The sequence below is a fragment of the Schistocerca americana genome, chromosome 4 (genome assembly GCF_021461395.2).
Source record: "Schistocerca americana isolate TAMUIC-IGC-003095 chromosome 4, iqSchAmer2.1, whole genome shotgun sequence".
NCBI classification, from domain to species: domain Eukaryota; kingdom Metazoa; phylum Arthropoda; class Insecta; order Orthoptera; family Acrididae; genus Schistocerca; species Schistocerca americana.
The window spans coordinates 687,930,084-687,949,536 of NC_060122.1; the positions used below are offsets into that span (position 1 = coordinate 687,930,084).

At 37.0% G+C, this 19,453-nt stretch overlaps 1 protein-coding gene across 2 annotated transcripts in view; it reads left to right on the top strand.

Annotated features, from left to right (window-relative positions):
- Window positions 1-1,251: 1,251 nt before the first annotated feature.
- The window catches only part of LOC124612673 (mitochondrial inner membrane protein OXA1L), a 33,200-nt gene continuing 14,998 nt past the window's right edge, over window positions 1,252-19,453 (top strand). Inside the window, exons 1-3 of one of the 2 annotated variants that reach the window (XM_047140997.1) lie at window positions 1,252-1,374; window positions 13,119-13,527; window positions 18,615-18,758. In XM_047140997.1, the coding sequence (XP_046996953.1) occupies window positions 1,297-1,374; window positions 13,119-13,527; window positions 18,615-18,758 (631 nt within the window). In that variant the 5' untranslated portion in view covers window positions 1,252-1,296. The remainder of the gene's footprint in view (window positions 1,375-13,118; window positions 13,528-18,614; window positions 18,759-19,453) is intronic. The other variant, XM_047140998.1, reaches the window with a different exon arrangement.

A 19,453-nucleotide genomic window follows, 5' to 3' on the forward strand; every position in this document is an offset into this window, starting at 1 on the left:
GTCTAGAAAAAGACGATGTGTAATTATTACATGTTCTATTTACTTAGCTTTTCACTATCCATTTTATGAGCATTAGAAAAAAAAACATTTTTATAAGCATATCATTCTGTAAAATGCAGTTTACTTGAATAAAAATTTAATTTAATTGTTGTGTTTTCACATACCTTCAAATAATTTTCCCTTTTCAAGACGTTAAAAAAGGCTCTACATACATCGGGTACGATCAGAGAAATCGTGCAGACGGGAATATGAAACAAGTACATTAGGGACTTGTATGAGTCTCCTACAAAGAAATGATTTCAAAATTCAAACTTTTTTTGGTTGTATGTTTCACATAAATAAATGAAATGCCTATTTTATTCGTAGCTCACCACTAGCTATAAATCATAGAGTGACTAGCAAACGTTCCTTTGCTAAAATAGCAGAACCGAAGTTTGTGTCTCGTTTTGATATGACGGGCGCTATTAACATCAACAAATACTCAGGATCATTTGCGGACATTCTGCAAAAGTATCCACGCTCTCGATACTAAGTTCTTGCAAAAGGTTATTACAGGCACCATTTTGCGATATTCTCATTATCTACTCTCTAACCAAAATACTTCTCTTTTTCTTTCTCACGTTTTGCATTACAATTACAAGAGCTGCAGCATATCTCACCCGCCTACTTGTCATTTTACACTTCAGCTGACACTCGTAGTGGTACTGAAAGCATATGTAAACAGTATCAGCAAGTTGTTGACGCAAGTTTCTTGCCAAAGAACTTGAGAAGAATCTTGCTTAATTCTTGCGCTGCTGTGTAAACACAGCTGCAAGCGGCTAACAATAACTTGCAACAATAACTTCTGCAAGCGACTTGCTAGTGTAAACCCAGTTTTAGACTCTGTTTAATGCGAATAGCAGGCGATTCGCTGAACAGCCGGCGTGTCAGCTGCAGAGAGTCTAAGCACCTGCTGACGCGCGCTCGTCTGAAAGCTCTCATTTGACCGCGTGTTGTGTAAATCGATCCAGCTCACTGCAGCCGGCTCGCAATTTATCGTCTAAAAGGGCCCTTAGGTGTGTTGTGTAATACGGGCTAACACTACATTGCTTACATCACACAGACGTGCTCTCAGACCTTTATTTATTGTACGTAACGACGTTTTGTGAACAGGAGGTTAACGCGGCTTAAACGTTTACGTTCGCGCCATATTCAATCGGTCGATTTCAGCCGAACGCCAGTTATACCGTACTCATTGTAGTTGCTAGTGGACTAGGCACCTGTGCTTTCATCACAACAATATCTTAGATTAGAGAGATGGCGGCAAGTGTGTTTACTTGTAACGCGCGTGGATCGACTGTAACGAATTGTGTGTTCATAGCGAAAGTATTGAAGGTACATCAAGAAACAGCAGTTTATAGTTCATGTATTTATAGTGTGCAGATCATGTTCGTTTCGGAGGTTCTGTAATGACTGTCTGGAGAGTTTCGTTAATACGTAATTGAAGCAGTTACACTCTATCGGTTTTCACGTGATGTTTTACAGTGTTCTTATGTTAGATGATGTATATGTTTTATTTGTGTTTGCAAGTAAACTATGTTACAAATATACAGCAGAAACTGATATGTGTGATTATTGACTACTTGGTGACAGATAATTTCGAAGTATCTGTTAATTGATTGTATTTCGTCTGCCAATTAGTTAAAATCTCGGCAAATACATCGTTCTAGTAAAATGTGTTGCCATCGAAAATCAGTGGCCTATCACTGTTATCGTTCTCGGATATGTTGCTAAGCAGAGCCACTGCCAAGCAACTGCACTTTATATATCTGACTTTTACCTTATTTTAAGCCATTTCACGTGGGGTTCATTTGTTCGCGGTATAGTATATTATTGACTCTTCATCAAACCGCTAAATAAGCATTGCCTACACTAATGACAGAGCATTTAGTTTCGCCATTCATAATCTGGTAAAGGACGCGCACATGCCAACGGCAGCGCTACAGCATTAGAGCCTATAGAGAACTCATAGCCATAAAAGTGGATGTGGTAGTTTGATTGAGGAGATGGCAATAAATGGAGAGGTTGGCCTATAGATTTCATTCTTGGACATCATGTCTTGATGCTGTGGCAGGAATATATGAATCAATTTGGAACCTAATAACTGAAAGGCAGACATTCAGGAACTTTGTGTCACACCAATGCTTTGCATTGTTTTGTAGGAGACTGATGGTTAGCAGTCAGTAATTCGTGCATATATTCCATGAATTAGACGAATGTTGAGACCTTAGCAGAAATAGAGAGAAGTTCTAGAGACATCGAATTACTGTAGAGGTTTCGTGGCTTGATGTCATAAGGATCTTTGAACATTAGTTAATTTAAGGTTTGCTGGGAATAACTCAGGGAAAAGGGGTGACATTGATTGACAGAGTAGAGGAGAGGAATGCTACTATTTGAGAGTGTGTAAAATGATGAGATGACACTGTCATAAATTAAGCATTGGCCTACTATTGTACATAAGGCATTAGATTGGAAAACGACTGACTTGTACATACCTGTTTCTTATTTTATCTCTTAATGACTCACCAGTGCCAGATATTTATTAATGTAAATTCGTTTACCTTTTTTCCTATGTATACTGAAAGTTGTATACTGCGGATTCCACCATTTCTTGGGTGACTAAATTGAAGAAATAGACTTTGTCTTGAAATTGTTGCAGGTCGATAGGGAATGAGAGTATATAAAATAAGCCAGTATAATTGTATGCAACCAATTAAATTGCCGAACTTGAAAAATAGGGTCAGTACTTTCCAGAATACTTAGCTTCTCTGCACGTATCATTTGCAGGTCACATGTTTCATGTATCCACTGGTGGATTGTTTCAGCCAGAACCAGTGAGAGATGTGAAAATTATCCAATTATATTATTACTGTTGAAATTGAATGTTTCCCATTCCTATATGAGTTTGTCTTGCTGTCTACATCTACATTTATACTCCGCAAGCCACCCAATGGTGTGTGGCGGAGGGCACTATACGTGCCACTGTCATTACCTCCCTTTCCTGTTCCAGTCGCGTATGGTTCGCGGGAAGAACGACTGTCTGAAAGCCTCCGTGCGCGCTCTAATCTCTCTAATTTTACATTCGTGATCTCCTCGGGAGGTATAAGTAGGGGAAAGCAATATATTCGATACCTCATCCAGAAACGCACCCTCTCGAAACCTGGCAAGCAAGCTACACCGCGATGCAGAGCGCCTCTCTTGCAGAGTCTGCCACTTGAGTTTATTAAACATCTCCGTAATGCTATCACGGTTACCAAATAACCCTGTGACGAAACGCGCCACTCTTCTTTGGATCTTCTCTATCTTCTCCGTCAAACCGATCTGGTACGGATCCCACACTGATGAGCAATACTCAAGTATAGGTCGAACGAGTGTTTTGTAAGCCATTACTTGGCGTGATAGGCTATGTCTTGACTTGGCTCAAATTGCCACCCTCACAGAGTTTTGTAGTTCCACAGTACCCTCTTAAGTTTGTTTTCAGTATTTTTTTCTTTTAGGTATATCAAACATCGTGGCATTGTATTACAGTTTAGGTATGAGAAATTAGCTTCACACCACTGCTACAAAACACATTTTGAGAGGCTAAAGCCTCCCAGCAGACATCTTGAAGGAAAAATTCTTGGATATCCCTTCAGAAGTGAGAGTCAAAGTGGGATAATATTTCAGTGTCAAATCAAGATTCCAATATCAGCTGGGCTGATGTGGTTTGGTGTCACACACCATGCCTTTTTGACTCTTGTGTCTGATGTTTTCCTTCACCATATTATTTGTTTGCCATTTTCCCATCGTCTGCTTAAAACCAGCTCTTTGCCTATGCTATTGCATTTCTCGTCACTGTGTTCCCAGAACTGCTACCTAGGAGTTGCAAAATGAGTAAGTAGCACTTACGTACTGCATCGGCACTTACCAGTTATCACACAATGAGTTATTTCTTAAGAGGTTAATTAAGGATGGGAACTTGTGTATTAAAATATGTTGTTTGACATGATATTTATCACTAATTATATGTGGTTGAGCAAAAGTTCAGTACTAAATTAGTTTCTTAAGCACAATCCCACCTCTAATTGTAGAAGAAAAGTTTAGTGTGCATTCTGTGATTATATTCACATCATAATTTGGCACAATAACTTAAACCCACTGCTATAAATTCCGCTGCCTATTCGATACTTACAGCTAGTTAGATAGTTGCTTGCATGTTCCATTGATAAATTGCACGGTACGGTAACCGTTGTGATGTGGAACGTGTCAAGTGCGCAAGAAATGCACATATGAAACAAGATTTTTTTAATACAATACAGATTTAAATATTAATATTTCTATTATTTACCCAATTCCCTTAAATGGCACAAAATGCATATACTATATTTATAGATTTATTTATTCCTATTGAAGAATTCATCTACATAGGAGTTGTCAAGGAGATATGATTTCAGTTTATTGTAGAAGCTATTACTGCTGTGTGTCAGACATTTTATTTCATCTGGTAATTTGTCGAAACTTTTTATAGCAGCATATTTTACCCCTTTCTGTGCCAAAGATAGGTTGAGTAAAGGATAGTGTAAGTATTTCTTTTTTTCTGGTATTATAATCATGAATGTCACTGTTGTTTTAAAAACTGGTCCAAGTTGAGAACTAATTTCATTAGTGAGTAAATGTACCGTGAGACTGTTGTAAGAATTCCAAATCTTTTAAAAAGATGTCTACAAGATGTGCGACTATGAACCCCACACATTATTCTAACCACTTTCTTTTGAGCAGTGAATACTTTTTGTCTAAATGTTGAGGTACCCCAAAATATTATTCCGTATGACTTCAGGGAGTGAAAGTACGCAAAGTATGTTAGCTTTCTAATTTCTATATCCTCAAAATTGGCAATTATTCTGATTGCAAAAGTTGCTGAACATAGTTGCTTTGGAAGATCCAAAATATGAATTTTTCAATTAAGATTCTCATCTATACGTACACCCAAAAACTTAGTAGGCTAAAAAAGTAGGCTATGCTTTACCCTGTTTACTGACTTCTGTTGATGTGTTATATTTATTGAAGGAACTGTACTGCATTTTTTCAAAGTTTTCGCCTGTCTCATACATCTTGCTCACCAGATGGTAGAGTTTTGTCATGACTGGCTCTCCCAAGGCCATCAGTAGTTCTAATGGAATGTTGTCTACTCCCAGGGCCTTGTTTCGACTCAGGTCTTTCAGTGCTCTGTCAAACTCTTCACGCAGTATCTTATCTCCCATTTCATCTTCATCTACATCCTCTTCCATTTCCATAATATTGTCCTCAAGTACATCGCCCTTGTATAGACCCTCTATATACTCCTTCCACCTTTCCGCCTTCCCTTCTTTGCTTAGAACTGGGTTGCCATCTGAGCTCTTGATATTCATACAAGTGGTTCTCTTCTCTCCAAAGGTCTCTTTAATTTTCCTGGAGGCAGTATCTATCGTACCCCTAGTGAGACAAGCCTCTACATCCTTACATTTGTCCTCTAGCCATCCCTGCTTAGCCATTTTGCACTTCCTTTCGATCTCATTTTTGAGACGTTTGTATTCCTTTTTGCCTGCTTCATGTACTGCATTTTTATATTTTCTCCTTTCATCAATTAAATTCAGCATTTCTTCTGTTACCCAAGGATTTCTATTAGCCCTCGTCTTTTTACCTACTTGATCCTCTGCTGCCTTTACTACTTCATCCCTCAGAGCTACCCATTCTTCTTCTACTGTATTTCTTTCCCCCATTCCTGTCAATTGTTCCCTTATGCTCTTCCTGAAACACTCTACAACCTCTGGTTCTTTCAGTTTATCCAGGTCCCATCTCCTTAAATTCCCACCTTTTCGCAGTTTCTTCAGTTTCAATCTGCAGTTCATAACCAATAGATTGTGGTCAGAATCCACATCTGCCCCTGGAAATGTCTTACAATTTAAAACCTGGTGCTCTAAATCTCTGTGTTACCATTATATAATCTATATAATTTATACCATAGAATTGTAATTTCTATAACATAATGTCATGGTTCACATAATCAAATGCTTTGGACAAACAGAAAATTCCTATTGGTCACATTTTACTATTCAAAGAGTCTATTATGTGGACAGTAAAATTGTATATTGCTGTCTCAGTGGAACAACATATTTTTCAAATCCGAACTGTGATTTACTAAGTATCCCATTACTGTTGAGACGGCTAACCACTCTTGAGTACATTACTTTCTCGAAGATTTTTGAAAATGCTGTAAGCAAAGATACTGGCCGATAATTATTGACATCTGTGGTGTCCACCTTTTCGCAGAGAGGCCTGACAATGACATATTTTAACTTGTCTGGGAAAATACCTTGAGTTAGTGATGCATTACATTTGTGACTCAGAACATCAGCTGTAATTGCTCCACATTGTTTTAGTATGTTATTAGAGATGTCATCTACTCCAACAGAACATTTATTTTTCAAAGATTTAATAATTTTACTTATTGCACAAGAGGTTGTTACATGAAACTTAATCTGACTAATTGTTTTCAAAACACTCTCCCCTGTACTGCCTGGCTTTTTCTTTTGAACTGTTCTCGCCAATTTTTTCTCCTACACTTTAGAAACGGTTGTTAAATACATTAGCTACTTGTGTACTGTTGGTTAGGATGGCCTCGTTCTCTTTAATAGTAATACTACCTACCCCAGTGGTTACTTTTCCGGTCTCCCTTCTAAAAACATTCCATATTGATTTGATTTTATTGCCGGAGTTGTTAATTTCTTCTCTAACATTCATATTTCTTGATTTCCTTACAACTTTTCTCGGTATGGTAAAATAATTTTTATAGTGTAAAACTACTTCTGGATCTTTACCAGTTTTTACTGTCTCATACAGTTTTCTTTATTTTTTTTTCTGAAGACACTTTAATGCCTGTAGTAATCCAAGGTTTCTTTGAAAAGTGTGTGGTGTTAAATTTAGTAATTTTCTGTGGGAAACAATGCTCAAAAAGGAATATAAATTTACCAAGAAATATGTTGCATTTATCATTAGCATTTGGCTCATTATATACGTCTCCCCAATTAACATTTCTTAAGCTTTCTCTGAAGTGATCTATAGATATCATGTTGAGTGACCTCACATTTTTACTTAATGGTTTCTGAACTGTACACCCTGTTAGGTTTTGTAAGTTAATCAGTCCATTTACCACAGGGAAAGCACTTGTTTGTTTTACATCCTCTTTCTGTACAAATACATTATCTATTAGTGTGAACATGGACGATAAATAGTTTGGACAAAAAGAGAATAGAAGCTTTCGGAATGTGGTGCTACAGAAGAATGCTGAAGATTAGATGGGTAGATCACATAACTAATGAGGAGGTATTGAATAGAATTGGGGAGAAGAGGAGTTTGTGGCACAACTTGACAAGAAGAAGGGACCAGTTGGTAGGACATGTTCTGAGGCATCAAGGGATCACAAATTTAGCATTCGAGGGCAGTGTGGAGGGTAACAATCGCAGAGGGAGGCCAAGAGATGAATACACTAAGCAGATTCACAAGGATATAGGTTGCAGTAGGTACTGGGAGATGAAGAAGCTTGCAGAGGATAGAGTAGCATGGAGAGCTGCATCAAACCAGTCTCAGGACTGAAGACCACAACAATAATATTAGCGTGCTACTGTCTTGAGCTACACGTGTAGGGGAATTTATCACTGATTCTAAGTTATATGTCGCTCATTACACTTCTAGTTCACTTTTCCTATCAGAATTACTTAGAAAGTTTACATTGAAATCACCGCAGATTAATAACTTCTTCTTTTTGTCTGACAGACAGCCTGATCAGGTACTCGCACATCCTCTTGAGTTTCTATCACACCACATCGTGAGAACTGCCAGCATTGCTCCTTACAATATGTTAGAAACTACACTGCCCCTGATCTTGCCATTGTTGTTTAATAAAAACAGACATATTTGAGGTGACAAATGAATTATATGCTGTGTGTTATTACATTGATTGGAAAGCCATTAAGGTGTTAATGTTGGAGTAGACAGACTCACTCATAAGTCTGAATTAGGAATTGAAAGAATAAATTAGAGAAAGAACTTGTTTGAAAGGATATAGAGTGATGCTTGTATGATTCTGCCTGTATCCTGGCCTAACTTAATTGCTGTGAAAGTTGAAAAGTAAGTGGAAGGAAGGGGAAGGCAAGAAGAGAAAAGATCCAATAAACAGCCATTAAGAAAAATGGAAGCCCCAACCACTGTGTGGAAGATTGTTCAAGAGGAGCAACTGAAGTGATTTGAACATGTTTTCACATCCATTGCCAAGTTCCTTTTTGTCCAAAATTATATAAACCAAAAGTCTTCTATGTGATGATTGAAAGTAGTTTCCATACTTGCAGATTGACTGTCTGCTAGGAAACAGTTGTATAGAGGGTTTAAGAAGACACCTTTTGAAAGAAAGACCAACATACACAAATAAGTCACGCTTATTTTTAAAGCGTGTTACGGGGCATAATTCCTTGGTCTAAAAGTAGCTCTCACACATCTGAGGACAGTGGTTGTCACCCTGTGGCCTGAATAAAGTATTCATGCAGCCTGTGGTTCTCCCCCAGCTGAATTTTATCATAACATGCACCAAGCAACAAACAGCTGAATCCAAAAAGTCAACTAATGTTAAGAGCATGTCAAGAGTGCATTTTTCTTGCTTAGTAAGAAATGAAAATACTTAGAGACAGTAATATTTTAAGATAATTACCAATGGTGAATTCAGCATTGAGCTATATAAAGTCTATCACTCATGCCAGGGACAGAGTGGTATATAGGGCAGTCACTACAGGTTTAATAGAAGTGTGAGTGGGAGTATTTTATTGTTTGTCTTTCATTTCTGACAACTCACGACCATACGCAACCAGCACGTTCAGCCAGTGTGTTATAAATGTCTGACAGAAGTGATATGCATTTGTGGATGCACATTATTGAGATGGTCACTTTCAAATACAGTAGGCTACATGTTTGTGGCAAGTAATATGCAGTTGAATTAATGTGTTGTAGCACCATGCAATGAATAAAAGAAAAGTGACGTTCAAAATATTTGTGATTACGTTGCATATTCCACATTCTGTTATTAATATAATATACTAATTTCTGTAGGTTACCAGTTAATACTAAGATCGGTAGGGGGAAGGTACAGTAAAATTACAGGGGCTGGGAAAGTGGCATTTTTTGGCCGTGAACAGCGCCACTGGCTGGCGAGTAATGGTCAGGCTAGTTCTAATTGATGTATGTTGCCATTGTCAGTGAGATTGACCGAGGAAGCACGCACAGTTATTTTTATTAAAAACATTTTTGTTATATTATTCTTGTTACCTCATTGTGGTTCAGTGTTTAAACAGTGTCTTTTGGTCTAAAAATGAAGCTCCGTGTTGCACTTGAAGACGCCTAAAAAATGTGTGTGGAAATCAGAAAAAAAAAACTGTGGGATCCTGTTGCGGTGAAGTGACCACAGTATGCACTTAGGTACTGAAAACCGGCCATCTGAGCCTTCAGAGAAGTGCATGTAGTTACAATATATTATGTTCTATTTGACTTAAAAGTAATTGGTGTGATACCCTATAATATGGCAATTCAAAACGTGTAAGTCGTAGGCTATCAATAACCGTGGTTTGGCAAAAATGAAGTTGTCATTGAGCAGCCACTTTACTCCTCCACTCCCCTTCTTTTCCAGCCCGAGGTGTTACCCTACAGTGTCGGTATTGGGTTTTAAGCAAAAAATATTGACAACCACTGATCAAGAGATGCACTCTGACAAAATATTTCTGCTTTTCATGCTTTCAGAGCAGAAGTAATTCACTTAGACAAATGTTTTAGTTCAATGAGAATTTATTTTTTCTGGAATGAGGTGAAGACCCGGCAACATCTCAGTCAAGGAAGCTAACATGTTGTTGTCTTCAGTCTGAAGACTTATTTGATGAGCTCTCCATGCGTACCTATCTGTGCAGGCCTCTCCATATCTGCATAATCACTGCAACCTAAATCTCCCTAAACTTGCTTACAATACTTAAGCCTGCTCATTTTGATGTCCCACTCTTCTCTCCTTGATACCTCAGGCAATGTCTTATCTGCCAAGCTCTTATTTTTTTCTTCAGTTCACTTCAGTATTGCCCTATTGGTTATGTGACCTACCAGCTTAATCTTCAGCATTCTTCTGTAGCATCACATTTCAAAAGCTTAAATTCCCTTCTGGTCTGAATTGTTTTATCGTCCATTTTTCAATTTCATACAAGGCTCTGTTCCAGATAAATACTTCAGAAAAGGTGTAAATATTCAGTTTTATGTTCAATGTTAACAAATTTGTTTTTCTCTCATAAGTTCTTTATTGCCAGTCTGAATTTTAAATACTCTCTTCTGTGGCCGTTATGACTTGTACTGCTGCAAATAACAAAAATCACCTACTACATTTTGTCTCTAATTTCCAGATTTAATTCTCTCAGCTTTGGATCATTTCATTCAACTACATTCCATTATACTTGTTTTAATTTTGTTGATGTTCATAACACAATGCTTGGAGGTCCAACTGGGGGTCTGTTTTACCTCCAGAATATCTTACACAACATGATACCATCATTAAGCCATACCATTGAGCTGCATTTTCAGCAAAAACCACAGTAGTCTATCTATCAAATATCAAAAGGTAGCCTGAAGACATAATGTGAAGTGAAAGACAGAACAGCCAAGGAACACTTGGGAAGGTATATTTGAAGAGAGAACTGCTAGTGAGAACTGGCCGCAGCTCAGACTTGGAGGAGGTTCCTCCACACAGTAATGCAGACATGAATGTTAAGTTAAATTTGACATAATTCAAATACATGAGTAGACCTTACCCCTTAATGGGAATTCTCTAGTTTTTGAAATACAGATCAACAGCCATCGTAGTGGAAACATAGTAAAAGTTGCCCTATTTTGCTAAAAGATAATCTCTTGCGATTTCATAATTCCTCACCTAATTGTCTGCAGGAGGTATCTGGCCTCTGTGTTGTTGGAAAGTACTGGATCAGCAGTATGATATATGCCCTGGATGCTCTGCACCAACATTTTGATGTGATAGAGTTGCCTCAATATGCACATATTTCAAGAATGGATGTAATGAGGAAGAACTGAACCACATATGTGAACCTCTTATGTGCTATGACTGTTCAGTGAGCTGCTGGAACTATCACAATATCCCATATGTTTTTCTACATCACTTGATGACAGTTGTCACTGTGTATTAAGAGGCATACTTTCCACTTCCTCATGGTGCCTCTGTGACATGCTCCTTATGCAAGAGAGTAAAATAGTTTTGCATCATATGTGGCTAACTCTGGTGCTGTAGGGTAACTAAGTAACTGTAGTTTCATTAATATTTGTATGTCACCTGCAAAACAGTTAACATAAAATGTGTGATCAATCCTCTTTAAAGAACATTTTACAAATGAACATTGACCATGGAACCAGATTAAAAGTTATTACAACAGTAAGAGATTACTAGGAAAGGAAAAAAAATAAATGGGAGAGTGAAAATGGCTGGAATGCTTCTGGTAAAATAAACAATTTTCAAAACTAAGTTTCCAGTGTGCTTTAAAAGGAAAGTTTTTCAATAAAAGACTTATAGCTATGCAAAGTATGGGCCAGGAAAGGAACTTGCTGAATTTCAAGAGCTAAGAAAGGCTAGAGACAATGGCCTGTAGAAGACATTAGAAAATATGTAGGAGCAATATGGATGTGTACAGTGAAGGCGATAATGCATGGCAAAGTCTATATGTCTAATGGCTCATGATAAATCATTATTTCTTCTGATAGTGTCATCATTATCCAAGATCAGCCTTATATTGAACATTTTCATGTTATGGCTCGGGTCTATAGGATGCAAGACTGTAAACTGTTTAACTTGGATAAAGTAAGCTTAAAAACTGTGAAGGAAGTTTTACCATGTTTCATACAGTGTTTCTCCCATGACTTCAATCTGTTGTTATTAGAGAGGCAATTGGTAAGCAAGTGCTGCTTTACTCCCTCATATCTTGTTAACATGATTAGAACTTGTTTCACAGCAGCAAGTTGAAATCTTAATTGTGAACTGACTTCTGCACTTTCAGACCAATGGTCATCATTCAAGAGTTTCAGAATGCAGATCTCATCACACACCAATGAAATAGAGTATGTAGCTTTCCTTGACATCTTGGACGTTAAGAAATGTAAAAGGGAACAAGGTGGTCAACAAGTTGATCAAAACCTGTTCATGTGCTGCAAACTTTGTCTCATATTGTTCTGAGGTGTAAATAGAAGTGCTGAGTCATCTTAGGTCCAGGTGGAATTATTTATACTTGTGCAAAATTTATTTGCCGAGATACAAAATGACACAATATAGGAATTTGGGATCCCTTTTTAATATGTAAAGATAAAAGCATTTTTCAATCCAGTAAAGGCAAATGTAAGCTAGTACTGTATGATGTACGTTTCTGTTAAAATTAGCCTGTAGGGCCTACAGGTAATACAGTTTTTTCTAGAAGTATTCATAAGAAAATACCTAGGTGAACAATGTACATCTATAGGTACACAGGGTTGAGTAATACAATTGAAACAGAAACAATCTTTATAAAAATTTGGGTTTTATGATTATTAAAATATAAAATTACAGTCATCTCAAATTTAAGTAGATAAAAGCAAATGTTCTTGATTGGTACTGCTTAGATATTACTTCATTAATACTGCTCCATTAGCTAGTGTACAATGATAATTTTCTGTTCTATCAACATATTCTTAATATTTTCAGTATTCCTCAAGACTCCTCATGTAAGGAGCAAATCAATGTGCAGTGTATATGAACACTCAAATTTGCCTCATACCCACCGTTGTACAAGTTTGTGTTTTGTAGTATTGCTTATATTTGACAGCATGTGTTGTACAGTTTTGCATCGTAAAGTTTTGTTCATTATCAATTTTGAAAACTTTTTTTTTTAAACTGCTTCAGAACAACAGTCATTTAATAATAATGAGGAAAGTTTGTCTCTGATGTAAAGAAACAGTATTATGTGAAAACTATTAAAATTAATGCTGTATAAAAATACTTTTCATTACAGACTGACTCTGCTTCATGTCTCAAATTACAGTCAGTTCAGCATGTGCGACATTATCACATACAGAAGCACAACTCATCGAGGCTGCTGGCTGGAAAAGCAGGAAGATGCATGCTTCAGCCAAAATGGACGAGAAGTGGCATGCTTGGAATGGCTGCTTTAAGGTTATCAAGTACCACAGCAGAAACTGGAACTAGCTTGTCCGAAACAATCCTTGAAAAGATACCTGAGCCACCAGTACCTCCACCACCAGTTCTTGATGTAGCATCAGAAGCTGCACAGGCAGTTGGTACAGAACCATCATTCGTCAGTTTAGGTCTTGGTGGATGGTCACCTATAGGACTTGTTCAGCACTGCTTAGAATTTCTCCACGTAGATTGTGGACTTCCTTGGTGGGGTTCAATTGTTGTAGGTAAGTGCACAAGCCGCAGTGCTGCCGACTTAAAGAGAGTGCTTGAATATAGTAAGTACACTGCTGCCCATTGTAAAATAAGTATGTTCTGGAAAAAAGAACGACGAGAGCTGCATACTTACTGCGACTCTTGTGGTTATACTCGTGGACGTAGGTAGTATTTATGGTTTAACTGGCATCTAGGTGACAGTAAGCTACAGACTCTCAAGATTGTGTAACATGTCAAATCTGTTGTTTTAATCTTTTCTAGTTTACTAAGATATAATTTAATTTGTGGATTCTTAATTAATTGTAGTATCCATTACAGGTGTCTAATGATGGAATCTTACAGTTCTTAAATCAATTGTAGTGTAATTTCAAAATTGGAATAAATAATACAACTGACCAGAAAATATGTTTGGCATGATAAATAAATGGGCAGCTGGTAACATCAGTTTTGTTCATGATGTAATCAAAACTACAGGACATTGATCTCCGTTGCACTGTGTTTCTCTTTGCTGGGACTATGTCAAAGTGATCCATATTGGTTCTTTTATAAACAGCCAGCTTTAATCTTCACATTCAGTATCAAGTTTTACCATGGGACTAGAGATGGAATTCTCATTTGACAAATGGATCTCGTAAAAGCTCACGTGTTGTTTGAGGCCTGTCACTGCTTTACTGAGTTCTGGAAATCTTGCTAGAATGCAGCATCCTTCGTGAATTGTAGAGCTTCACAGCAAAGTGTTATCTAATCGCGCATTTTCTGTTCTAAGTCAGCATTGCTGTGATACCACTATATGAGCAAATGTCTATAACCACCATTATGTTAAAGTGCAACGTAAAGTTACTTAGGAGATCTGTGACTGTGGCATACACTTGAGAAGATTTACGCCCATCTGAATAAGTCACCAGAATAAACTGTTTGACTGTTGTTAAAAAAAAATTTTTTGTACATTATAATGATGCGTTTCAGGCGCAGCCAATCATCAGAGCATCTGCTAAACGAAAGTACAGAGTCATAGCCACAAATGTAATTGACGGGAATCATTGACAGTTAAAATGCAGAAGGTATTGTAAAGAATTCTCCAAAAGAAGACACCTAGAACTAAAGTCTTTATTAAAGTGTGGAGTCACATGCCAGTCCTCAGCATCAGTATGCAACTGATGGAGAGATGGCCTTACAAACCTTAACTACCAGGTACTGCCAGCAGTACTGAACTATATTGGTGCAGTGATGCTATTTGCGCCTATAGAAATAAATGAACAATGTGATAATGAAATGAAATAATACAGAAATAGGAACAGAAACCTAAATGTGAATCTAAATATATATTATAAAAAACAAGAGTATGCATGGCAATGCATAATACATACAAGGTTCAGTTAGGACCTGTAGGGGAGGGAAGAAAGGATAATGGGTGGGGGGGGGGGGGGGCATGGACTATAAAATTGTAAAATAACAAAATGCTCACAATATGAGATTCGTATAGAGAAACAAAACACAAAGCAACTATATTATTCTGAGTGCAAATTACAACTACAAGAACAGGGTGATAGATAGGATGGGTAAATAAATTGGATTGGGAGAGAAGTCTTTATTACATAAGTGGTGCCACTGCACTGACTAAATGTGATTCCTGAAAAGCTCGAACCACATTGGGAAAAATTTCTCTCAGCCCCTGTGGATTTTCAACTGAGCAATGGTGCACCTTTCGAGTATTGATTTGCCCTTGTTTGTAAATAAAGCTTCATTCATAAACAAAATCTTGCACAGATACACATCATCATTTTGAAGTTTTCGAAGAACTATTACTGATTTTGAAAGTCATTGCCATAAAAGGTAGAGGGCACAAAGTGTAGAGAGGCTGAAATGCATTGGAAAGTACTACTTACAAAATACTCCGTTGACCATATACAGGCTGCCTCATATTGACACATGGATTGTGTATTATTGCTGCTAAAATGTTAGCATAATTTTTGTCATCAATTACTATTTCATTGACATGCTTTATTCTTCACATTTCACTTTTTTAAATGTTTGTAGTGTTTGGAAAAACGGATAGTGAGAACTTATGATCAGAATGTCTTTTAACGTATGGCCAAAGTGCTACTCGAACAAGTTGGCAATATTTGCCATAACTGAAAACCATATCCACTTTTTCAACTGTCATATACTTTATGAAAGTCTTGAGTAGCTTGACCATCAGGTTGCCCAATTGCTACAACAGCAGAGCACAATCTGATGTTAATTGTATACGTAAACACAGGCATTGCACCTCAATCACATGTTGACCTGCATTTTTAGGGTAGGACACAAATTTGTGGGATCTCTTCTCTACATGGCGGACAATGGTTTTGCAGCGCAGCTGTCTTGTTACTATTTAAACAGGCTCCACATGTTATGCCACTGAAGTCTTCTAAAAGGCTCTTTCTGGTGCTCCATGAGAAAGTTTATAGTTCCATTAATAAAAAAAAAAGTTTGTGTAATAGTTTGACAGATATAAACCTTAAAATATTTGAATAGGTCAGAAAATGTGCATTTTTTAACTTTTTGTGGCATAATGAAAAGTCCACTAAATTCTGGGTATGCAGCCAAGCAAATAAAATTTATTTCACTGATATTTGTGTATCATCTGGCCATCCTCAGAATAAGTCGCAACTTCATGTTCTGGCACTAAAGTCTTATAAAAGGCTCTTTCTGGTGCTACAGAAGAAAGTTTATAGTTCCACAGTGTAATAGTTTGACAGATATAAACCTTAAAATATTTGAATAGGCTAGAAAATGTGTGTTTTCGACTTTTTGCAGTGTAATGAATAGTCCACTAAATTCTGGGCATGCAGCCATGCAAATACAATTTCATCCACCGATATTTCGGCTGCGTATCATCCAGCCATTCTCAGAATGAGTCGCAAGTCTTGTGACTTACTCTGAGGATGGTTGGATGATACCCGGCTGAAATATCAGTGGAAGAAATTTTATTTGCGTGGCTGCATGCCTGAAATTTAATGGATTAGGTCAGAAAGTGTACAACATTGTCCACTAGAACACACTGGAACTGCACCTCAATATAATTATTCATTCTGAATATTGCTGTGGGAACCAAAGACTCTAATGTCTAGTGCTCTAAACTGAGGATCGCGGAGATGCAAGCAGAAAAAAAGGGAACCTGAATTTAAAATTACAGTGGAACTTTGATTTTACATTCTCCGATTTTAAGTTTTTTGTTATTCTACACCACAAGTTCATAGCCCCTGTTAAAAACCCATAAGATCAAGGCTAAAAATCCTCCAATTTTACATTTCTTCCTAGTAAAGTTTACCTTGATTCTAAGTTCTTACTCGATGTCTCGCTCGACTGTCCTGTTTTCATCCTATTCACATTTGACGTGACTGAACACATTATAAGTGGCTCAAGAGACAGATGTTTTGCATCACAAGTGGTGACAGAATTAAGGGAATATTTTAGGCCCTTGTGGAGAAGGAAGATGTGAGAAAGGAAATGCTGATTTAATCCATGGTTGGTATTGCCAACACAACTTGCAACATTTAGCTTCACCACACAATTATGATAGAACTACTGCTAGGTTGCAGTGATAATGGAAAAACAAGACAGTCGGTATGAATTGTTCCGGACAGAGTCAATATGTACTGAAGGGCCCAGCCACCACCTTTTCTTGTGCCAATCATAACTCAGTCTCATCTTTTTCCATGTATTTGAAATGTACTGCAACAATATCAGTCATCAACCTTTTAAATTCAAACACTGCGTCTTGACGAATGTCTTGATCATAATTGAGAAAACGTCGCCGGTTTCCGGCTAGTGAACTCTTATTGGATAGTGACTTGTTAAGTCACCCAATAGCCAGTGCAGCTGCCACACCGTACTAACACGTGTAAAATGAGCTCACCCTACTGGATGTGTAGAGAGGGGGAGTGGCCTTTCAGTGACGGGAGTGCAAGTGGGGTGAAAGCAACTTGTAAAGTGCTGAAACCGTACGTTTTGTGTAGATGATATGCTATGGCAGAGATGTCACATGGAAATAGATCAAGGGTTTTGCGATAGCATATTTTAAGGACTTTCATGTTAAAATATGACAAGATACAGTTGCAACAACTACATACACTACAAATATATACACCATATACTTTGCACCACACAAACTACATACTGTAGATAGTAAAGATCGGTAGCAGTGGTAGAGGGCATGCATTGAAACTATAGCACCTGAGCTTTCTTTGAAATTTACATTTTGCAAAGTGTACAGAAATTCTCTGAGCCAACTGCTGATAAGCTTGTAATGTCAATTGGGGAAGTAAACTCATTTTTTCACTTCTCTGTTTCTCTCATCAAGCCTAAAATAAAACAGTGGTGAGCATATGAAGTGCAGCTCAAAAGAAAAGTGTTAAAGAATAACACCATTGGTGATGAAGTACATCATTAGCAGATATCTGCATGTATGCTTATGGTTTAACTGCTTAGCTGCTATGATGTTTTAACTTGTTCATCAATTTTTGCGTTTTTCTGAGTGACGTTGTGAACTTATAAATTATAGTCGTATCATGTTGGAAAACAGTTCGATTACTTTGTACCCAGATACCAAGTTCAGTTTTTTGATAAGTTTTTACTTGCTTTTATATAACTTTAATTTTTAAGAACTGATGAAATTCATTACCACAAATTATTGTATACACATTGTGTTGATATTTAATTTACCTCACCTAGACAGATTTAATAAAAATTATGGAAGAGGATTGCGATTTTTGATCATATGTGTCAATTACATGTGTTTTTGCTCATATGTGTCAATTACATGTGTTTTTGCTCATATTTTGGGGGTTTTTAACATTTTCCTCAATTCTGCAATAGCTGTTTCACTTTAGATATGTGATGGAGGAAAATCAAACCATCGGTAGCAAACTTATTACAGAATACAGATATTAAATGTAGAATGTTGTGGTTTAGTTTTTAAATATTAGATTCTGAACTTCTTGACCACCTTTAACTTTTGACATTTTAGTATAAATGTAAAACTACATTTTATTTACATGTTGTCGACAGTGTTAAGTAGGAGGAGGTTCTTTTAATGCTTGTGTTTATTTTTCAGGGACAGTTGTAGTAAGAGTCCTGATGTTTCCTCTAGTGATAGCTGCTCAAAGAAATAGTGCTAAAATGAATAATAATCTTCCTCAGCTTCAAGTATTACAACTTAAAATGACTGAAGCTAGGCAAACGGGAAATGCAATGGAAGGTAATTACAATGTCAACTGAGTTTTCAGTCACTTTTTGGTAGAGTAACTTCATAATTAAGAATGAAAAACACAAAATTGCAGATGCTGTACAGTATTTGGATGATGTAAATTATAATTATGGGGGTAATTTTTGGTCACTTTTGCTATATTAGTATTATGCCTATGCTTGTTTGCTTCCACTTCTATTCTGGTAAAATTGTTCTAACATTGTTTCACAAATGAATTTTTGTATGCTCAGCATTTTCCGTAAATGAGGGTTCCTTTCGTTATATTAAAGGATCAATCGAATAGCAACCAGACTCGTTAATCAACTGTATGTGTTGTAGGATAACAACCTCATGGATTTTTTTAAAAAAAGACATCATATTTGCCATTGATGGCAGTATTTATTACAGTTTCTGGTATTGTAATAATATTATGAAAAGGAAAGTTGCTACTCACCCTATAGCGGAGATGCTGAGTCTCAGATTAAAAAAAACACACACACACCAATAAAGCTTTCGGCCAGTAAGGCCTTTGTCAATAATAGACCTGTCCATATATTGTGCTAGAGATGGTAGTTACAGCCCACAACACATTTTAGGTAAAGTATCTTATCCACTCGGTCTCCCACCTTCCAATAAATAGAAATCATTATCCATTTTTTGCAAAAGATGCTAGAAAAGAGTGATTTCCATTTGATTCACTGTTATAT